Source organism: Engystomops pustulosus, chromosome 8, assembly GCF_040894005.1.
Source record: "Engystomops pustulosus chromosome 8, aEngPut4.maternal, whole genome shotgun sequence".
NCBI classification, from domain to species: Eukaryota; Metazoa; Chordata; class Amphibia; order Anura; family Leptodactylidae; genus Engystomops; species Engystomops pustulosus.
Window position 1 is genome coordinate 70,857,467 of NC_092418.1, and position 24,111 is coordinate 70,881,577.

The window sequence follows — 24,111 nt, forward strand, 5'->3', positions numbered from 1 at the left end:
TTTTTTATAAAAATGGCATAAATAGAAACTGGCTGGGAAGAGGATTATGGGGGCATATTTGGTGGGGCTATTTTTGGGGTTGACAGGTCCTCTTTAGGTGTATGAAATGTTACATTTCCTTTTGTTTTTACTGTTTTTGTTAAACTATGAAGAACAAAGCTACTTTACAGGAAAATTTTTAGAATTGTAAAGGTTATAACTTTCTCATTTGTTAATCTCTTCTATTGCAATATGTATTTTCCATACCGTTCAATATGCTTTTTAAAGAACTATAAACCTATCCAAAAATAAAAAAATATATGTTTATAAATAAACACAAATATATAGCCACTGTAAATGTCTACTTGATATATTTTTTGTTACTTTCCTGCAATTTGTGAACTGATTAAAATAATATTTATTACAGTGTCAGGGTCTCAATTAGTATGCAGACATATGAGTATCAGGCATGCAATTGAGGTACAAGCTTGGGAACTGGGTACAGGCTCTGGACCAGTCAGGATACAGGGTTCAGGTCAGATGAGGATACAGGGACAGGATCAGGGTACACAGGATTCCCCACAGGTTCAGGGTACACAGGATTCCGCTTTTGCTGGGGTACACAAGGTTCCAGATCATTTCAGGATTCAGGGTTCCAGATCATTTCAGGATACAGGGTTCAGGATCAGGACTGGGTTCCAGATCAGGATTCTGGATCAGGCAGGGGTCAGGATCAAGGACAGGTTACAGTTCAGACTGGTGTTCAGAGTGCCGGATCAAGCTGGATACCATCTCAGATACAAGTTCAGGGTTTGAAGTCCAGCAACACGGAGACAGACAGTAGTTCTGCAGGTCACAAAAATAAGTATAACCAGCTCCAGTGAAATGGACATTTATCCAGCTCCCAGCAGCTGACCCTGCATCATTCAACCCACAGCTGAGTCTAAGGCTCCTTCCACACTTGCGTTACAGATCATGTCAGAGTCTGATCAGGGTGCGGTCAGGGTTTGGTCAGTGAAAAACGCACATTTTTCATCATAGTGCAATCAGTTTTCAGTCAGAGTTTGTTCAGTGTGTCAGTTTTTCATGAGCGTTTTCAATGCAATTTCAATGCTTTTTCACGCGCAGATAATGCGCGTGAAATGGACTCAGGGCTGAGCTCTATCTTTTCAATGGCAATTGATGCGTGAAAAACGCATTGCACTTGCGTTGCACTGGCAAGTGTCTCAGAGTGCGATGCGTTTTTGATGCATCTCCATAGACTTGTATGGTGCATTTTTCACGCGTGTGACTTGCAAAAGTAGAGCATGCCGAGATTTAAACGCGCGTTTAAAAAAGCGCATGTGTGCGCGTGAAAAAAATGCAAGTCTGAAAAAGCCCATTGATTACAATTGAGTCGGAGTGCAATGCACATTCTGCGCGTCAAAAGCATGCGCAGAAAACACATGTGAAAAACGCAAGTATGAAAGGGGCCTAACATTGAGCTCTATAATTAAACTACCCAACTTTCCAGGTATCAGATACTGCAAGGTAGCTGTCAATCAGCTCCCATCAGGGCAGCCCTGGATGTGGCTCACAAGCTCTGAGTCCATTACTAGGACTTCCATTTATGAAAAATATAGTCTTAATTTGCAGTACTTTTTCCACATCAAAACTTTTCCATATGTAAATATGTTTAATGTTAGACGTAGTAAATTCCAGTACAAATTCATCATACCTTAGCGCACTTTGCATCTTGCAAGAGGGACAGAAGCCATGTGCATATATTCCCCATTTTGCTCCTTTGTCAGTTCAATGTTTCTAGCTTTACATTCTCTGCAATGCTGTGGAAAACAGCAATTATTAAACTATTTTTTTATTATTTTATTATTTTGATTTGTTGCATTATTACATTCACACAAAGAGATAAAGCTTTTCTACATTAACTTATTAGTTGTTTTTTAGTAAGAAACTTTCTTAATAAAAAAAAAAACATGTAAAGCCAGTTTTACTTTTCATTTAAAATGTCTTTGCTGTCTAGAAAACAATTACTTAACTCACCAACAATTCACCAATCATGCATTTCTTGGTACCTCTCTGACACCACATAAAACACTCTTATTTGACCGCTCTGCTAATCATTGGCCAAAACAGAGACGTTTAGCCAGGATTTGGGCAATCATTCCTGTGTGCCAGGAAAACAACATCAGTGCAAAAGCAGAAAGAGAGAATGCTTATTTACACTGCTTAATGGAAATCTACCATCAAAATCCATCATGATAGACCAGGGACACTTACTGATAGATCCAGGCACTGTGACTGTGGTAATCTTCTTATATATGTTATCCATGGCCTCCTTCCTTCTAAAATCAACTTTTATAATACTCTTATGAACCTGAAGGGCTCTTGTTGGTGTTTCCAAAGCCCCTCCATTCTGTAGTTTCATAGGCTTTTACATTGAGCGAAGTAGGACTCCTCTCCCCTTGCAATTACTGCTGCTGCTGCTAAATTAGACAGGAAGAGGGACGAGGGAGAGAAATGGGGATTGGGAAAGGCACGTTCTGCCCATTGTGAATCTGCAGCACTAAGGGGTTCATTAGCATAATTTTAAAAGTTGTGTTTAGTTTCAACAAGATTTTAATGAATTAAAAGCATAACAGTGCCTTACAATAGGTCATGGCATAACAAATGCTCCTCGCAGGGGGATTTCACAGAAATGATTTCAGAGTGATGCATAGCCAGCTACTATATTAAACAATTCAAACAAATGAATGGGGGAGGAGGGTCGGATTAACTTGATAATGGAGTTAGTACGAGATCTGTATAGGTGGTCACTAAAGGTGAGAGTGGTAACACATGGTGAGCCATGTGTAATCTACCAATGACCTTATAACATAATAAATTCTATGTAGTAACCAAAGGGAGGTCTCCGTTAATGATACCTGCTGGCTGCCCTTCGCCAGAGTGGAGCAACAATGTCCCATCTCGCTAAGGACAGCACTATTTTAAAGTGACTTGAAGACTAAGGGAGGAGCAAGGAGGAGTGGACAGAGCTGGATTATCATTGAAGCCCCTTCTTAGGGCCTGTGATTTATCCTGTTAAGGGGACCTTAGAGGGAAGCTACAATAATAATCCGAATTTCTCCATATTTCTACTGTATTGGTGTCTTCAGGGTGCCAATACATTCAAATATGTGACACAGCAGGGAGCAATAAGTAACTTTAAATTGGCATTTGGCACTTTGTGAAGAATATGTGGCTTTCGGTTGTAGTTTTGGCACTCAATCTAAAAGGTTCGCCATCACTGGTATAGTCAATTCTAGAGTAGGATCTGTGTACTGGGGAGAAATAAGTGTAACCTCGTATATTGCCATGTGACTATCGCCAAGGGTCAGCTAAATTATGTGTTTTGATCAATTGCAAGAAGACGCATCTACCCAGACAAGTCATGTCACACCTGCTTACAGCTGAGCTGTCCACAGCAGGGTTGACTGTAAGGTTAAGGTCTCCACGCCAAATTATAGAACGATAAGAAAATTGGCGGAGTTTGTGGTGTTTGATGATCCACCCTGTGGGCGTGTCAAACCTGGATAAGTGTGGGAGAGAAGAGAAGGGAGAAAATTACAAGTGAGGGAACATTAACATACGAACAGTACGTTCAGATAAAGGTGTATAATGGGAGAAAATCATAATTAAGAAGTCACCCCACAAATGACACCACAGAAATCAAATGTTACTAGGGTCATGAGTAGCAATGAGACTGTGATACATTACAGACATTTGTGTATTTAGTATACACGATTACATTAGGTGCCAAGGGAATGGAACTAATGAGAAGGAGAAGAACCTGAAAGAAAAACAATATTGGACAGATATATCAGGAGTTCTCAAAAACATTGCCAGGTGTCACCTTAGGCAAATTCCCGCTCTCTCTCTGTGCATAGCAGTTCTGGTGTGATAAGGCGAGTGATCATTGTGGTGTGGTATGGTACACCATTGTCGAGACAGTCTAGAGGCCCATTGAGGAAGTGGTGCTTGCTCGGCATAGGGGATCCCGGCTCATTCGATGGCTCTGCTACCCTCCTCCAGAGAGCGAACCAGGATTGTGAGCCGTTATGTGTAATTGCCAGGGAAAATGGGAATCTCCAACGGTATCGGACCTGTGCAGCTTGGAGTGCCTCTGTCATAGGATGCATTTCTCGGGGTCTGGCCAGTGTGACAGGCCAGATATCATCATACAGTTTCACAGAATCAGGAAAATCGGGTAAAGCCGCAGTATCTCTGGTGGCATTGAGAATCAGATCTCTGGAGTCCTCATGTTGCAGTTTGAGAACCACATCCCTGGGTGAGCCCTCTGGTCTAGGTCATCCCAGTGCCTGATTAATCCTAACAATATAAAGCAGGTTGGGATCAACCGGCAGTAGGAGAGCAGGGAATATTTTGGTGGCCATCTCCTTGAGGGCTGTGATAGACTCGGGGAGAATCCACCGTGACCTATTTTCTAAGTCCTCGCATTTCAATTCCAGTGCTGTTATGCAAGTGACATGGTCTTCCATTTGCTCCCGGTCTTCTTCGAGATCATCAGCTGTTTCATCCATACCACACTCTAAGTCATCGTTTCTGGTTGCAATGTCCTGGAGTTGCTCAGTAAAGGTTTCCACAGCTGTGGACAATTTCTTGTGGAAATTGTCTACAAGACAATGTTTCCTGGATGGAGCATAGGAACTCCTCGGTGGCAAGCGGTGTCGGCTGTGATATTGGCCAGGGAGGGTTATCTCATAGAGATGCCTGGGACAAGTGCCGCCTAGCCTGAGGAAGCGGTGTTGGTGCCATAGCAGGTCTGTTTGAGGCCCGGAGTTGTTGAAGAAGATCCATTATAGAGGGTCCTGAAGGTTACGGGTCCTTCTTTCAATTTTGGCCTTGTCATTCCTCTCTGCAGAGTTGCTCAAAGTATTATGCAGGCGGATAGGCGTGGGTTAGCAAATGTCTGTTAGTGGTGACCCTCATAGCAGGACTTAGAGGAGCATTTTTAATCCCTCTGGGCCCCCGCATGTTAAGAAAAAATAGCAGTTGCTAGGGTGTTTGTGCAGTATGTAAGGCACAGTAGCTGTTAATGTGGAGAGCGTACTGGCCCTTTAAGAGACGGTTGTTGCGGAAATTAAAGATTGGGCTGGAAGAGTCCCCCTTCTGATTGAAGCACCTGAGCCAAGTAGTTGCAGGATACTGCAGGTGTGCAGGGCGTCTGATGGTGGCGGTACAGAAAACAGTACGTGCATAGGCCGCCTGCAGGTGATCATGCTGAACAGGCCTTCTGTCTCCTGGTGATTCTTGAGATGGCAGAGGGTGTAGATTGCCCCAGTGGTGGTGCGCTGCGCCTGGACTCCTCCACTAATATGTTCTTGTAGGCCACAACCCAATGGGGCCTATCTCGGGCTCCCCAGCTGCTGCAATTCCTCCCAGACTGTGCCCTGGAGGGATTGGAGGCTCTCTCATTGCAGGGCAGGCAGTCCCGGGCCGGATCGGGACACCTGCGATTGGGGATAAACAACCCGCGGCCGCTGAGCGATGTAGGGCACACTAGGCCGCAGCTGTGGATTTTCTTTATGACGCTCATCGGGGCTCAGGGGATGTGCTGGCGACTACCCTGGGCTTATTAAGTGGCCCGGTGAGGTGATGGAGGGTGCCGTTGGGCTTAGATTTTATTACACGGCACAGAGCTGCCTGTTTAATGGCTTGGCCACGCCCCCCTTAAGTTGTTTTTAAAGGAAAGGAGGCCATTGGTAACAAATACAAGGAGATTACCACAGTCAAATTGCCTGGATCTATGAGTTTATTTCCCTGGTTTAGAAAGCAGATGAAAAGAAGGACAAAAGAACACATTTTAATAAAATACATTACAAAATTTATTATTATCTGCAATATTAATTTATAAAATTTTGTTGAAAGTTTTGTTATGCTTAAAACCATATTGCTTGCAACATATATTTATACTTTAAAGTTAAAAGGGTTTTACAGAGAGGAAGAGTACAGTTTGTGGCTGCTAGGAAACCACTGCTAAGGACAGGCAACAAGCAGAAGAGACTTGTTTGGGTAAAAAGAACACAAGGAATAGACAATAGATTAGTGGAAATCTGTGCTTTGGTTTGATGAGTCCAAATTTGAGATCTTTAGTTCCAACCATTGTGTTATTGTGCGAAGCAGAAAAGGTGAACAAATGGACCCTACATGCCTGATTCCCACCATGAAGCATGGAGGAGGAGGTGTGATGGTGTGGGGGTGCTATGCTGGTGACAGTGTTGGGGATTTATTCAAAATTGAAGGTATACTGAACCAGCATGGTTACCACAGCATCTTGCAGCAGCATGCTATTCCATTTGGTTTGCATTTAGTTGGACCATCACTTATTTTTAAACAGGACACTGATCCCAAACACACCTACAGGCTGTGTAAGGGCTATTTGAACAAGGAGAGTGATGGGGTGCTACCTCATGACCTGGTCACCAGATCTAAACCCAAACCCATGGTTTGGGGTGAGCTGGACCGCAGAGCGAAGGCAAAAGGGCCAAAAAGTGCTAAGCATCTCTGGGAACTCCTTCAATACTGTTGGAAGACCATTCAGGTGACTACCTCTTGAAGCTCATCAACAGAATTCCAAGAGCTAGATATTTTTAATAACAAAGTATGTTTGTTTATTTTTTGTCCATTAATGTTTTTACACATTTTATTCATTAACCTATTTGTTTTATACTATTAGACAAACACTTACAATAGAAATGATAGTCTCTGGCTACCAAGCAATCAATAATGTCTCTACAATCATACTGCAGAGGAGAGGGAAGCAATTGTGGTAACAGTATCTTGACAAACCTTTAAATACTAAGTTCATGGTTGACTGCAACATTTAAAGTGTTAAATGGGTATGATCTGTGCTCTCACCAACCCTGCCTGGTGAAGTGATGCTGGATAGTGATTACACAGCACAGCTTTGGAGTGTAGGAGGATCTGGGCGTCTTCTACTAATATTAAACACATGAAGCAGGTGTTATGTTTACTATAATCACTGTTTATAAAATATTGTTATACATAAGCTTTATATCTGTTTTTTGTCTATTAGAGGATTATGTATCTCTTTTTAAACATGTTTTTATAAAGGTTATTGAATGTAAACTGGAAATTATGTCACTATGCACCTTTTGTATATATATGTGTTGGCAATGGCCATGTTTTTATGCTTGATAAAGATTCATTGTGAATCGAAACTTCGTGCCTGTTACGCCTGAATAACTTGTGAAAAGAGCCTTTTGGGATTTAACCCTGCGGTGCTGTGACTTCCTCCATGAAAACTAAGCACATTGTCAGCACACAGCATCTCATAGCATAGAGGAATCATTAAGTGTCTGCATCTGTAATCTTACGATGACCAAAGTTGAGTTATATGAGCTAAAACAGCAATAAAACTGAGTAAAATTGTAAAGTAAGGTGGTTAAAGTTATCCTTATCGGATACCCTCCATTAGTGGATTAAAACTCGACAACTTTATTTTTATGGGAAAACCCCTTTAAGTAGTATATAACATATAATAGGGAATTTGGACCACTACATAGTTTATAAAGCCATCTGTTTCCATCCCTATACACTGTGTCAAATTGGGAGACCCAATTGTCAGACCCCTAACAATCGCCAATAAATAAAAACACCTAAGTATAAACTATTAAACTATTAATTATGAATGGATGCTAAATAAACACCCTAGTTATACACCAAGAATTTGAGTCATGCTGCCTTTCCTATATGGAGTGACCTGAGGAGATCCTTGAACTGGAATCATCAGGTTACGTTCACTCACTTTTTACTAACTATTTTGTACTTATACTGTCTGCTTCGGTATCTCTACTATTAGTTCTGAGTCACAGACATCCCCTTTAACTGTAAGTATACCATGATTTACAGGTAAGCCATGTGTTGTTTTCTATGGAATTCCTTTATATTTTAAAGTCCATGTAATAAAGTTTTATGCCCACATTTTATGGCTCAGTACAACAGAGTGTGGTCAGGGCACTCAGAACTGAAATTGTTCCATGGTCTGCATTCAATATTTAAAGTGTAACTATCATTCTGTTAAAAAAAACTAAAATACATGATTCTGCTCCAGGTGTCATCTCTTCACAAGCACCTACTGCTGACCAATGAGATCATATTTATCTATCTGATATCTATCTATATCTATCTATATCATATCTATCTATCATATCATATACAAAAAAAGATTTCCTTGGTGGCACTGCAAAAATAAGAAATGGGTACACGCTACCACCAGACAGCCACATCCTTACAAATACGTTTCAGCTTCATCCGAAGCATTTCTCAAAACAAGGCTTGGCTTGAGAAAGGCTTCGGATGAAGCTGAAACATAGCAGCTTGGGAATAAACACCGCTTGAATTATTCCACTCTTTTGGAGTGCCGTTCGTTTTTGTTTTTCTATCTATATCATATCTATCTATGTTTATTCTATCTATCTATCTATCTATCTATACATTAATCATTTTCACAGCTGCACCACTTTAAGAAGTTTAGTTTGGATACTCGCCCTTCTCAGTGGTTTGACTCTCCACCTCTTCATACATAAAAGTAAAAAATAGGCTGCACACCACAATGTAAAAAAGAGTGGGTACTTTATTCACTTGGGTGAATAAAGTACCCACTCATATTTATATTGTGGTGTGCAGCCTATTTTTTACTTTTATCTATCTATCTATCTATCTATTTATCTATGTATCTACCTTTCTTTGTAAAACTTCAGCAAAGCAGAGTCTCTCCTCTCCTGCAATTTCCTGCTGTGGAGTGTGAGGTGAGGGGGATTGTGATCGCTCTGCAGTTTGTGTCTGTGTGGATTTTTTGTTTATATACAAGTGTAGGGAAAGCTGAAGGAGAGATAAGTGTAGGTGTTTTTTTACTACATTAGTTAGGGCTTCTGGAAGCACTGGTACACTGAACCATGAGGTAATCAGCTGTGTGCAGGGAAAGGTGGTTCTATCCCTCCGTAGTCAGCTTCTCAGTGAAGATGGAATGTGCCTAGCAACAGCCATATGAGAAGACACTAACAACAGGGGAAAGGCTGCAGAATACAAGAGGAAAGAGCAAGATTTGGGTAAGTAATCCAATTGCAAAAGGGCTTAAAATGACCTGCCCTACAACATATCAAACATTTTTCAAATGACGGTTACACTTTAATATAATCTATCAGATTCTATTCTGCAGGAGTTTTTATCGAGATGCATCTTTCTGATGAAAATCATGTAATCGTGTAGTGGAGGCATATGGCTTAACACAAAGTGACCCATCATAGGGACTCTACTGCATATGTGGTCTTCACATTTATAAAAGAAGTGTGTTACCTGGTTAAAACTCGCCTTCTTTTTGGAGCTTATGAATAATAATACCATGAAACATACAAACAGGAAGACAGAAATTCCAATTAAAACCCATGTCTCTACAAATGAATATATAGGGTAAGCTGAGGGTTTCCCACTATTTTCTAGAAAGAGAAACATAAAAAATATGGTCACAAAGTTATAAATCAATGTAACTTATATTGTATTCTGCAAATACTTTACATTATTTATACTTATGATGTATCCAAGGATAGTTGGGACACTCAATCATAGATCAGCTTTGGCTCAATACAAATAAATATTTTGTAGTTAAAGGGGTTTTCCCACGAACAGAAGTTAGGCCCTTTTCACAGGATAGGGTGTAACTTGCTGATCAGTGGGGGTCTCGGTGATGAGAAACCAACAGATCACGAAAACGAGGGGTCCCATGGGGTCCAATGTACCTCCGTCAGACCCCTTGTTTCTCCCTCAGAGTAATGGAGCAGACGGCCGCGCATGACCACTCTACTCCATTAATCTCTATGCAGCAGATGGAAATTGATGAGCGCCCCGCTCTGCGATCTCCATCAGCTCCCTAGAGACCAATGGAGCAGAATATTGGAAGAATTTTTTTTTTATTGTATCAGATATAAGTTACTATCTGAACATCGTAAGTACATATGTGGTCATTTTAAGTTATCCAATATTGTTTTTATAAACTAATGTATAGTACAGTCTTGAGAACTTGTTTGTTTGCTATCGGATCTCCCAAATCTTAACCCCCTTCCGGACATTTGACGTAATAATACTGCATGGCGGGAGGTGCGTTCCCACATTTTGCTTCTGCTTCCATAAGCATCGAGTGCCGGCTGTATGTTACAGCTGGCACCCGTCTCACCACATACGTAACAATCTGTACAATAACTCAATTACATTATTGGACCCGCTTGGTGAGCGCCGTAAAAACTAAACCCGAAAAACTCGCCAAAATTGAAAATTTTTAATAAAATCCCTTCATAAAAATGTTCTCAAAAGAGATCAAAAAAAGTTATATGTGCCAAAATGGTATCACTGAAAAGGACAACTCAACACACAAACAATAAGCCCTAAACCAGCTCTGTCAGCCAAAAAATATTAACGCTATGTCTCTGAAAAGATGGCGATACAAAAATAAATGAGATTTTCTCTGTATTAGTTTTTCTTCAGTAAAATTGCAATAATATATTAAAAACTATATAAATGAAGTATCACCATAATCGTAGTGATCTATAGCAGTGATTTTCAACCAGTGTTCTGCGGCACACTAGTGTGCCGCGACACATGGTCGGGTGTGCCGCGGGGAAAGTTCCACAAACTATGGTGGTGTTTTGTTTCCCGGCAATGCGCAGTCACGGCTTCTTACAATGTAGGAGACGTGTACAATAACACTCTTGAGGAGAAGTTATCGTTCTATTTCTCTTCAGCCTTCACAGAATGCCTTGACAGGGTTAGGGACCCATACAGCTCATTATCCGTTGCTGTAAAGGACATGACTTTAAAGGAGCAAAAGGAACTCATTGAACTGAAGCAAGATTGCGGTTTAAAGCTAAAGTTTGCTGATCATCCTTTGGACAGTTTTTTTTCCCCATTCTGGCCAACAAAGCTATTTTGACATTGCTCCCATTTTCAACCAAATATCTTTGTGAGCTGGGCTTCTCAAGCTTGACTGCGATAAAAACTCAGGGAGAAACTGAGAACTGTTGAGGAAGAGCTTTGTGTGTGTCTTTCCACCATTCCTGCCAGGATATTCCTGTTGTGTTTATCGAAACAGGCCAAGGTTTCACACTGAGTAAAATAAATTTAGAATCTATATTATTAACTATATGTATAATATGACTGTTTTAGTGTCATTTTGTGCTATTTTGGTTGGTGGTGTGTCCCAGGATTTTCTAAGCATAAAAAGTGTCCTGTGGCTCAAAAAAGGTTGAAAATCACTGATCTATAGAACAAAGATAATGTTATTTTTATAGGAAACCAAATTTTTTTCCTACATACATTTAAGAGTTAATAAAATTTCATAAATGACCCACTAAAATGAAATGTTAGTAAAGTGCATCTAATGTCTCAAAAAATAAGCCCTTATTTGTCCAAATTTCCAAAAAAATAAAGATTGTATAGCCAATAAAAAGGGACAATGCCTAATCTGCTCTGAATGACTAAGTGGCAAGAGAAAACAATTTCAAAATCACTTGGATATGTTAAAGCATTCCTAAGTTATAACCACTTATAATGACACATGTCAGATTTGAAAAAAATGTGCCGTGTCAATAAAGTGAAAAGTGGCTTCGGCGTTAAGGGGTTAAACTGTTTCAGGATAGGTAATTAATCATAAACCACGCATAGGTAGGGGTTGCATTGAAAAACGTACTAATCAACAAGCGTATAAAAAAAAAAAAGGAAAATGGGGTAGCTAGACAATTTCAGGAAAAAGGACCCACTGTAAGTGGTAAGTGACTTATGCTGGATGATACTCGAGTAGATAGATGGCAGTGATAATGAACAGATGAGGAATAGTTTGGTAACTTAGTGGGAACACATAAGTAATTTAGTATGACGAAACCATACGTCCCAATTATTTTAGGAAGTTATGTGTCTCCTTTTTGCTGCAGTTTTATTATCCACCAACCTGAAAGGACTTTCAAGACATTGGGGGACATTTACTTACCCATCCGGTCGCGATCCCCGAGGTGCGTTGCCAGACGAGGATTCAGAGCTGCCGCGATTCACTAAGATCTTGCATCCAATTTCCTATATGTGTCGCTTCCCTGCTGAGGTACGCCAGAGTTCACCTTCTATTTCCCGGTGCATGTAAGTGCATGGCTTGCGACACAATTTTGAATGTTGAATCCCTCTGAATCAGTCGGGTTGTCCGACGGCCACGCCCCCCGATTTGTGTCGCATGAAAGTCAGTGTGATTGCGCCAAGATCCAATCGCGTTCCAATTAAATTCGGCACAAAACGGAACGTGGTCCTCGAAGCCTTAGTAAATGTGCCCCATTGGAGAATTTACTTCTAGGACTATAATACATGTATTCATCAGAGCATTATCTTTTTGCAGGTATAAAAAAACTGTTTGTATTATGGCCACAAATCTCATCATTGCCTGTGGTCCAATGAGTGATTGGACAACATTTGAATGTGTTAAACTTTTTACATACTGATGAATGGTACAAAATTTATGAACTCAATAATTTATGTACAACAAATCCCAGAATATATGGCAGTGTATATTCAGTTTTAAAACAACTGTTTGACTTTCTTAAAGGCTTATGTCAGTCTGGTATGCTATTTTACAGGATGCAAAGTGCATATGATACGTCATAGGGTAAATCTAACTTTCTTGTGACCAAATTCATGATAAATGAATGAAAAGTAAAGACTTACCGAGGACATATAAAAGTGTCCTATTCACAATTGAATTTTTAAAGGGCGGTGGAAAAATTTTTGTGTTATAACAAATATAGTTGCCAGCATTTTCCTTTTCAATATTAATAAGGCTTAAAAAAAAAGTGCCACCCATTTTGAAAAAATGGCATTGTGTTTTGTTTGTCCGGTTTTGCAATTTTAGTTCCGAACCAGAATTGTATAACAAGCACGATTCATTTCTGTCATCGAGTTTTTCAAGAGTCAGGTTAAATTTAGAACCCATTGAAGTACTATATTGGCAGAGTTCCACTTCTGCCATAGGGGAGGCAACCACTATATGTGGACATATATTGTTGTTCTCAGTAGTTTGTCCTGTTAAAAAAAAATCAAGTCATTATTAGTCATATTTGCTATATTTGGTGTATTTATTCATGAAAATACAAAAGTATATAGTATAAGCAATTTCAAACATGTCACTAAAACACTGGATAAAGTAAATGTATTCCTTATGTTATATGAGTGATATACCGATATTTCTATTTTCTCATTCTATTTTGTTCTTATTCTAACTTGGATGCAAATATTTTGCTTACATAATTGTGTTTTAGGCCCGAGTGCTAGTCATTTTCTTAGCTGCTGGTCAGAGCCCCATCTATTTTTATGGACTCATGCATATAACTATGGATTCCGTGGTTTTATCTTTGAACTGACTGCTGGACCTTGAGAAACAGAGCAGGACCTATTCCAAGCCATCTTTGAGGCTGTGGCAGTCTTTTTATCGACAGATGACAGACAGACCACAAACAATCACAGCACCTTGTTTGTGGCCTGCAAAGAGCACACGTTTGTAGGTAGAGGTAGCGTTTGTAGAAAAGATTACACACATGGTTCGTGGCCTGTGCAAATGTCATTGTGGAGAGATGGGTTAGTGAATAAACTCAATCCAAGATTGTCATGCAGGGATCAATCTGGGTCTGTCAATGTTGTGGGGTTCAGAGAGACAGCAGAAAAGCTGGGTACAAACCCTAAACCCCTACATTAAACTATACTTCCCAAAACATTTGAAGCAAACGGCAGAACAGGAAGGTATATTGTCCCTGCACTGGCCATCAGTGTGATGATGTTACTGTGTCATGCTGCCTGCTTTGACTGAACAGAGTGCATTAGCCACATCCCTTCATTGGTTTTGGGGGTTAGGTGGCTAATAGTTTTTCTTTTAAAATACATTTTTAGAACAACATCATTTAACCTAGGGAGGCCTCAAACAAGGACCACTGCTATATAACACTGGGGATAGTGTACTACAGGAGACATACACTCACCGGCCACTTTATTAGGTACACTTGTCCAACTGCTCGTTAACACTTAATTTCTAATCAGCCAATCACATGGCGGCAACTCAGTGCATTTAGGCATGTAGACATGATCAAGACAATCTCCTGCAGTTCAAACCGAGCATCAGTATGGGGAAGAAAGGTGATTTGAGTGCCCTTGAACGTGGCATGGTTGTTGGTGCCAGAAGGGCTGGTCTGAGTATTTCAGAAACTGCTGATCTACTGGAATTTTCACGCACCACCATCTCTAGGGTTTACAGAGAATGGTCCAAAAAAAAGAAAAAACATCCAGTGAGCGGCAGTTCTGTGGGTGGAAATGCCTTGTTGATGCCTGAGGTCAGAGGAGAATGGGCAGACTGGTTCGAGCTGATAGAAAGGCAACAGTGACTTACAACCAAGGTAGGCAGAAGAGCATCTCTGAACTCACAGTATGTCGAACTTTGAGGCAGATGGGCTACAGCAGCAGAAGACCACACCGGGTGCCACTCCTTTTAGCTAAGAACAGGAAACTGAGGCTACAATTTGCACAAGCTCATCGAAATTGGACAGTAGAAGATTGGAAAAACGTTGCCTGGTCTGATGAGTCTCGATTTCTGCTGCGACATTCGGATGGTAGGGACAGAATTTGAAAGCATGGATCCATCCTGCCTTGTATCAACGGTTCAGGCTGGTGGTGTCATGGTGTGGGGAATATTTTCTTGGCACTCTTTGGGCCCCTTGGTACCAATTGAGCATCGTTGCAATGCCACAGCCTACCTGAGTATTGTTGCTGACCATGTCCATCCCTTTATGACCACAATGTTCCCAACATCTGATGGCTACTTTCAGCAGGATAATGCGCCATGTCATAAAGCTGGAATCATCTCAGACTGGTTTCTTGAACATGACAATGAGTTCACTGTACTCAAATGGCCTCCACAGTCACCAGATCTAAATCCAATAGAGCATCTTTGGGATGTGGTGGAACGGGAGATTCACATCATGGATATGCAGCCGACAAATCTGCGGCAACTGTGTGATGTCAATATGGACCAAAATCTCTGAGGAATGCTTCCAGCACCTTGTTGAATCTATGCCACGAAGAATTGAGGCAGTTCTGAAGGCAAAAGGGGGTCGTACCCGTTACTAGCATGGTGTACCTAATAAAGTGGCCGGTGAGTGTATAATACAGGGTGTCACTCTTCTAGAAGGGATGATTAAAGGGGTTATCCGGGTTTTAAAAAATACTGAGGGCAGGGCTGGGGAGGGCTAATTAAAAATAATAAACAGGTACTTACCTCGTCTTCTCTGTGCGTTGGTTTCATCTAACGCTGAGAGATAGGGACGGATGGCAGGAGCTGGCCACATCACGGACCGGAAGCCCCGTGTGTGCGACTTCTGTGCCCCTGTAAACAAACGGACCGCGGCGCTGTTCATCGGCGGCGCCGGAGGAGGTAAGTACAAGTTTATTATGTTTAACTAGCCCACCCCAGCCTGGCCTTCAGTAATTTTTAAAACTCGGATAATCCCTTTAATATAGTACAGTGGGTCCACCATACAAATGCGGGCCTATGGGACAACTGGAGTGTGCCATACTAAATGGGCCTAATGTACCAAGGGGGTGGTTGTCATCTATACCACAGTGTGGTTACTAAACTATGCTACTATTGCATCTACAGGGAACTACCCCATGTATGGAACATTCTATTTAGAGTGCTGAAAGTCTGCTACATGATGACAAACAGAGACTCATTACAATTAATTATGCTATAAGGTGTGAAAATCATCCATGGAGAACTCTATGGCTGTAGAGTTGGTCTTTTTAAGTAATTTGGGTTTTTTAATCAATATGGTGGTATTATTCAATCACAATTTAGTGGTGACAGGACTGGTCATGCTGTGGAGGTATTATCAAGGCCTTGTCAGGGGGGAATTATGTTAATACTTATGAATTTGTACGACTAATATGTGGTCCTGGGACAATCATATTTGTAGTCTGAATCTAGTATGGTAATGGCAAACATCACTAAATAGTGGTCATGGTACACTGGCAGATTATGGTGCTGGCATGATGACTCTGTCAGACGGAGTAGGGAAGCAACTTTTGAGTTGCTGGAAACGTATTAACTTTTTAGATCCTTCCCTTGTAATTGTGAATGGAGGGCTCTTTTTTATCTATAGATATTACATGTCATTGAAAAAAATTGTGATGCTAAACATAAAAACTTAATGTTGACAAAATCACTTATCCAGTTATATAGTAAATACATACCATATAATCAAGCAAAGAACACATTCCTTTGACAACATTAGAAGTGTCACGGGTGCCAATGCGATCCCCATCTTGGAACCAATGCCCCTCTCCGCTCCCCCGGACCTCACTTACCTCTCCTCTTTCCTGCTCCCATCTTGGCTGGTCGATGGACCTCACTTAACTCTCCTCTTTCCTGCTCCCATCTTGGCTGGTCGATGCACATGTCCCTGCTCCTTAGGACGCTCACGCCGGCACTCGCAGCTTTGAAGGGCCAGCGCACTGCTGATTTGCGCTGGCCACTTCCCGGGATTCCATTTAAGCCAATTTCTCCCAGTAGCCCCTGCCATATCTTCATGCGATTGCCGATGAGAAAGCTGGCCTTTGTATCTCGTGCTTGTGTTTTTATTTTCTGTGGTGACCCCGGACCTGTTTTTGACTTCGCTCCGAGCCCTGAGCCCTTACTCCGTCCCTGACCTTGATCTAATGCCGCCTGCCTTGACCATTTGCCTGTCCCCATCTATGAGATTGCCTGCTGGTGATGTAGCTCAACCATGGCTGCTACCGCGGAGAAATCGCACATTTGGAATGTTCTGATGGTACTACGTCACAGCAAGACCAACCTGCTTTGCGCAGGCTCTGATGAAGACCGGGTACCACTTAGATTCCGGTCCCAGGTGTCGGCTTGTGTCATTGTCTTCAGTGGTCCAAGGGGCTCACTAACCCCCAGCCTTGACAGTAAGATCCGGCTAATGACCCCGCCAAGGTGACACTTCCGAAACTGGCTGATCTTACCACTGTTGTGGTCCAGCAGTCCCAGCAAATTGCTTCGCAAGGAGAACAGCTAGGACAAGTCACCGCCATGCTGTGACAATTGCTTGCCACTCAACATCAGATTCCTGAGAGTATGCAGTACAGTTCCATACCTGACCTCCATCTTTAAAAAGGGTCTTTCAGCTCAGGTCAATGACTCTTTGGCTGCACGTGACCTGCCGTCTACCCTGAGTGGTCTCCTGGCCATTTGGACTTGGTTTTGGAGCAAGCGGAAGAATTACATTTTTAGCATTCGCAAGGCTGGGTTAGACATTTACCACGCTTTGTACCTGCCTTCCAAAGGCTGCTCCAGCCTCCGTCTGTATTGTCTGCAGAGAAACCTATGCAGGTGGACAGAACTTGACTCTCCCTCCAGGAGTGTTCCAGACGACATCAGGAGAACCTGTATTGTGCCAGTCCGGAGCACTTCTTGACCTCCTCCATGATTTCCAAGTTTTTGCAGGGCCTACCAACATGTTAATGGGACTTTGCTGACGTGTTCTCCAAGAAGCAGGCAGAGTCCTTGCCATCACGCCGTCCCTATGACTGCCCTATAGATCTGTTGACGGTACCTCTCCTCCCCGGGGTTGGGTGTTGGAATATATTAAAGAGAACCTGCAGAGAGGGTTCATACATAAGTACTCCTCTCTTGCTGGTGGTGTTAAGGTATGGATGGTCACAGCCACCTTTTTGTGACCAAAAAAAGGATGGTTCACTCTATCCTTGCATTGACTATCACCAGCTTAACAAGGCCATGGTTAAGAACCACTATCCATTGTCTTTGATTACCAAGCTTTTTGACCGCCTGTGCGGTTCCAAGATTTTTTCCAAACTGGACCTTCATGGGGCTTACAACCTCATCCAGATATGGAAGGGTGATGAATGGAAGACAGCCGGTCTTCTAAGATGTCCCATTTCGTTCCCCTTCCAGGTTTCCTGTCTGCTCCATGTCTTGCCAACTTGTTCTTTCAACACATCTTCCGACTGTATGGACTTCCACAACACGTTGGGGGTCATTTACTAAGGGCCCGAATTGCGTTTTCCCGACGTATTACCCGAATATTTCCGATTTGCGCCGACTTTCCCTGTATTGCCCCGGGATTTTGGCGCACGCGATCGGATTTTGGAGCATCGGCGCTGGCATGCACGCAACGGAAATCGGGGGGCATGGCTGAGCCAAAACCTGACGGATTCGGAAAAACCACCGCATATAAAACAAAAAAAGTGTTGCTTGGGACGCGCTTACTTTCACTTGGTCCAGCCCGGTGAATTCCAGTGCGGAACGATGCTTTTCAGCGCAGCAGCGCCACCTGGTGGACGTCGGAGGAACTGCCTTAGTGAATCCCGGCCAGACCCGAATCCACCGCAGAGAACGCGCCGCTGGATCACGAACGGACCGGGTAAGTAAATCTGCCCCCTTGTATGTGATCGAGGGGTTCAGTTTGTGTGCAAGCTTTGGCATTCCTTGTGCAATCAGTTGCAAGTGACAATGGACTTCTGCTTATCACCCTCAGTTGAATGGTCAAGTGGAAAGGTGAACCAAACTTTGGGCTGTTATCTCCTCCATTTTTTATCTGCCTAATAACTCCTCTTGTCTGTTGCTGTTGGCTGATTTCTCCTATAATTCCCTGGACTTAGAGTTTGCCGGAGCAGCTCCCTGCTAGAGCAGCTGATACAGGACCTCAAATCTATTTGGGAACAGACTCACCAATTGCTCCTTCGGGCAATTGCCAGCACCAGGAGTGCAATGGTTTCTTCAGACCAAGAAGAGGGGGAGGCCGAAGGGGGGGAAGGGGTACTGTCACGGGTGCCCCTGCAATCCCCATCTCGGATCGCAGGCGAATCCGTGCCCCTCTCCGTGGCACCGGCGTTCTCTGCACCCCCGGACCTCATTTACCTCTCCTTGTTCCTGCTCCCATCCTGGCTGGTTGATGCGCGCATCCCCCTCCTTATTGGCACTCACAGATTTAAAGGGCCCACTGCTGATTGGCGCTGGCCACTTCCCGGGATTCCATTTAAGCCAGCTTCTCCAGCATCCCCTGCCAGATCTTCTTATTATTGCCGATGAGAAAGCTGTTCGCTGTGCCTCATGCTTGTATTTTGATTTCCTGTTGTGACCCCGGGCCTGTTCTTGACTTCGCTCCTCTGCTCCCAGTCCTGACCTCTTGCTCCATCCCTGACCTTGATCCATTGCCGCCTGCCTTGACCATCTGCCTGTCTCCAACTATGAGATTGCCTGGTGGTACCATGCCGCAGCAAGACCAACCTGCTTTGTGGAGGGCTCTGGTGAAGACCAGGTGCCACTTACATTCTGGTCCCAAGTGTCGGCTCGTGTTGTATTATAAAAACTATTCACTGTTTCACTTTTAGAATAAATAAATGCCCGCTTGAAAACGTTGGACAATTCTTCCTGGATCTAACATGAAAGTTAGACAATTGTTCATGTGTTCCTGAATTACAGAGTCAGTTAAACTACAATTCTCTAGAAATTCTCTTCAAGGGTCTTGGCTAATAGGCATGGCTTATATTCATTATCACCAACCAGTGGCAGGAGTATATATCTGCAGATAGTGATGTTAGACAGACCGGATATTATTGAAGGATCAAATTTAGTCTTAGTTCAGCTTGTATGTACAATGCAACAAAATTAAATAAAGGTACAAGGACACTTTTAAAAAGAAAGGAAGTGTTGGATTTTTTTCTTATAATTTCTGTTTTTTCTGTTCATTTGTTCATTTCAAGGTACTTAATTTTTAGCAGGTGCATGGGGCCATATATAACAATATTGATATATGTAGGGCAATCATTTTCTCAGTGAGCGAGAACTCATATGGTTCATATGGATCAAAACTTGACAAACTAAACACTTAAAACAATAGGAGCAGAGTTCTAGAGCTAACAATCTGTAAGGAAATCGGCGTGACCAAAGTAATTGCTTTTACAATATTCCCATCTAGTATGGTTTTGATCATATAACCGCCTTGAGACTGTGATACCACTGAACAGCTAACTGAAATATAAGATGTTACAAGCAAGCTTTCAGGACTGCTAAGGTCCCTTCATCAGGCATGATAAGATATGACCTACCCTTCACCTGGCTAACACGGTACAAAATTAATTTTCTTGTGACCTATCTAGTATATCACACATCTACGTATGTCCATAAAACAGGAGTAAATAACATGCTGTGAACTGTGCATTCAACAAAATCTTTTTAAAAGAGGTGGTCTAGTTGCAACAAATTAATGTTACTCTTTGTATATTTAAAATATAAACCACACAAATTTATTAAAAATACATTTCCCCAATATACTTTGAGTTTCAGTTCCTCACAATTTTCCAGATCTTTGCCTGCTTTCACTCAATATGAAGTTTTATTGTTTGGTGGATGAGTCAGTCATGGTCATCGGACGGAGACACACGTGACAGCCCAATATTGTTTTATAATATTACATGCCAAATAGGTACAGAAAACTTTTTTTTTTTTAAATTAAGTTTAAATGGTATTTCTTTCATTCACATTGCATTTTGTCTCTGTGGGTTATAATATTGTCTGACCATGGATACTGAATATAATGACCATAAAATAACAGGAGTGGGCTATAATTTGTATTACAGGGATATTGTTCAAATGTTCTAATATTCATGGAGATATTCACAGAACCCTCACTCCTATCGTTTCATAATACCATATTCTTATTCTGTAAAGTCGTATCTTGTGTATATATATATATGTACCCCACAATTTGTAAAACCCTGCAGAATCTGGTACCACTGTATCAATAAAGATTTCCACTTATTATTTCAGATATTTTTACATTATTTCATCTAAATCAGATGGTTAGAAAAGAATTGAGAGTAATGTAATGTGTCCAGAAAAACACTTTATAACTCGATCAAATGTAAATTAGTAAAGCAGAACTGACTTGCTTATACACATAAAATAATGCAGCATTTTGCATATTTTTACATTTTAATATCTTACTATATTATACAATTTCAGTTTGTGAAAAATTTGAAAAATAGTAAAACTCACCAGAAACCTGCAATGAATTTAGTAGAAGAAAGCCAACAAGCAACGCGTTCATTACAAAGGTTGTTTTGCTTGACATGTATATCTTTTAATCTTGTATTGTTACAAATGATAGAGGTTAAAGGCTCAGAATCTCTCTCTGTCGTTAAATGAGGTAATAGATTTGATCTGGGTGGAACATCTAGTTAGTGGAACAGGTTATCTGGCAAGTTTTGCACGTTATGTGTTCCTTGATGTGGTTTCACAAAAACATTCTGACTAAGATATTTTTCATTGTAGATTTTCCCTCTGCTAATTTATAATAAATCAGTCCAAAGCCTTGAAAAAATGTTTTCACAATGAACATTTAACATAATATAAACACGATTTGAACCTTTTCTTTTTAAAAATTTCCATTAATTTAGCTGTTTTGCAGGGAAACTTTTGAGATTATTTTTATCACCACATTGTAACACCCATAACTTTTGAGAAGTGTGTGACCTTTTGACTTTGTTCACCATATTCACCATTTATAATAAATATTTTTAGATTTTATCAGGCATTTCAATACATAGGGATAACTAATTATACTATGGTATATTATTTATATACTAGGGAAATGGGATTGATTTGAATGCTGTTTAGGTACCACCGTTCATTTTAATTGCAGCATCCAACAGGTTCACGGCCGTTATCAATGAAACAAACACAACATTGACCTGCATTGTACAGAAAGAGGAAAACTGTATGATTTTTTACATTATCAATAAAGAACTTCCAACGGTATTATGTTTACTTGAAACCCATATGGTTCCTTAACATGTAGTGAGGTTAACCCCTCTACAACTGCCGTACAGTTATATTTGCACATGACCCCTGCAAAAAGGACGTTAATAAACGCCTTGACAGTGATCAACTTCAACCGGCCTTATCTCCTGAACCCTGGCACAAACAAACATACTTTTTATTGCATTGTAAACAGAAGAATCTTCCCTTCAAAATGATGCTGTATGGATGCTTAACTTGACTAAAAAAAAAAAAATTTTGTGTACAGCTTTCCATTCCCAATTGTAACTTTAAGAGTAGATATCTCCGGTTCTGTTAAGCATCCATGCCCAATCCATATATCATATTAAAGCGAAGATTAAAGAGGGTTGAGAACATATAGGCATCACCGGCTCTCGGTCCAGGGAGGAGGTTGTAAGTGCAGCCCTAAAGCCTCATTTGCATAGATTATAGAATCCTTTTTTTCCCTAAACTATTTCCTTTTGTCCCTAAACAAAATATGATCAGTGGTACAGAGCCCAGAGGGTGGTGTGAGGATGTCATTTCGACCGGGATCCAGTGGTAGGTTTCCTTTAAAGGTGCACCAAAAAAAGATGGTGAACTCTGTTGAGCCAGTGCGGGGAAGTGCCAGATTCATGATTTCTTTTGCACAGTCTTAGTGAATCGCTGCATGCTGCATTTTACATGGAAATAGCACTTGTAGTGCATATTTCGACTTCCTAAGTAAATGTGCCCCATTATTGGAAATAAGCAGGTTCATAGGAAGTTCAGGCTCTTTTATTGGGAATTGTGCAGTTCAAGTTAAAGAAGGAATAGGGAAGATATTGAGACTTAGATGAATAGGATTAACTTTCCCCTATTATCCACAGCAGAGAGAGAGATGCTTGACTCATCCATGAGAATAACTGAAAGAAACAGTGTGTACCTGCTCAAAAGATGCATCCCAGGGGCCAGATGACTCAATTTGGATTATATAGGAAATATGCACACATGTTAATATCATATTTTTTAGATATTACAGAATGGTAGGGTCTCAGACTCAATTGCCGAAGCAAATATTACATTCATGCCCAAAAAGGAGAAATGTCTGTTTAATAGAGGTTCACACAGACTGATGCAAATATTCTAGTGTAATTGCTAGCCTGGAGACTTCTCAAACTAATTACTATAATTACTAGACTTGTCCATCCAGATCAAAAACAAATTTATTCTGGGTAAAATATTAGGAGACCGAGTCCAAAGGCTTTATGCCACAAGGATATGGGTGACAGGGACTACACTCGATCCTGTCATTAGACGATGTAAAGGGGTTTGATAGGGTCTAGTGGAGGTTGGGAAGTCAAAGGTGATTTGGATTTGGGCCTAATTTCATATGTTGGGGGAAGAGTTTAACTCCCCCAAAGCCAGAATTGTGGTTAATGATAGTTATTGATGTCAGAAGACATAACCGTTTCTGGGGGAACAAGGAAAGGGTTTCTCTTCTATCCCCTTCTTTTTTCATTGTTTATATTTTCAATAATATAAAACAGAATTACAAATTTTAAAAGACCCATGCAAGAAAAAAGGGAAAAGGATTGGGGAGAAAAAAAATCCACTTTAGATCAACCATCCTGTCTATTTAAATCAGCAAAATATAAGCCATTAGAAAAGGTAGAGCAGAAAAGTAAAGGGTGTTGCTGCTCCCCTTCTGGGATGGTATGGTGTGGTGCTCCCCAATGGGAAATAAGTCCAGAGAGTCAAGGTCTGCAGTAAAGATTTTCCTTCTTTTCTGAAGAAATTCAGGTACAAAGCAATACAAGCAAACCATCTCCAATCTCCTCTCTGACAGAAATGTTTTACACAAAGGAAAGACCTAGCTGTCCTTCTCTTTCCCAAAAGGCTGGTATCCTGGTTCAGTGTCAATTGCAGAGTATCCCCAGCTCAGCTTCTTCATCTCGATGTCTGCTAGGCAGAAAACAGTTTCTGGGGACAGTCCTTTTTATATACTTTCTATTTCAGCACAAGCAATCAAAGAGCATTCTCTCGTAGACTTACATTAAGTCCCCATAGTTTTCTATGACAGCAAGCTTCTAAAGTGGTAAACAATTTTCCAGATAGCACCTGTCATTCTAAAGATCAGTCTGTCTACTTTTCTGGTAATCCATGTCTATGTTTCTCCTGTGTAACAATTTTTTATCTGTAGTTGTGGAAAATTACTAGCT

The 24,111-nt window shown here is 41.2% G+C and overlaps 1 protein-coding gene across 1 annotated transcript; it reads right to left on the reverse strand.

The window, feature by feature from the left end:
- Positions 1–415: 415 nt before the first annotated feature.
- On the reverse strand, positions 416–21,299 carry LOC140074603 (uncharacterized). Its single transcript, XM_072119619.1, has 5 exons — positions 21,149–21,299; positions 12,754–13,107; positions 9,355–9,494; positions 1,697–1,802; positions 416–825 (listed from the first exon to the last, which is right to left on the reverse strand). The coding sequence occupies exons 1-4, from the start codon at positions 21,222–21,224 to the stop codon at positions 1,698–1,700; spliced, it is 675 nt and encodes a 224-aa protein (XP_071975720.1). The 5' UTR covers positions 21,225–21,299; the 3' UTR covers positions 416–825; position 1,697.
- Between the last annotated feature and the right edge of the window lie 2,812 nt (positions 21,300–24,111).

What these genes read in the sequence shown, in the direction of transcription:
- LOC140074603 (XM_072119619.1), bottom strand. Translation starts at nt 21,224, where the DNA reads ATGTCAAGCAAAACAACCTTTGTAATGAACGCGTTGCTTGTTGGCTTT. An exon ending in AAATTCATTGCAGGTTTCTG is followed by an intron (nt 13,108 to 21,148) that starts GTGAGTTTTACT and finishes TTTTTTTAACAG; the next exon opens with GACAAACTACTGAGAACAAC. An exon ending in AGAAGGCGAGTTTTAACCAG is followed by an intron (nt 1,803 to 9,354) that starts GTAACACACTTC and finishes TGTTTTCCACAG; the next exon opens with CATTGCAGAGAATGTAAAGC.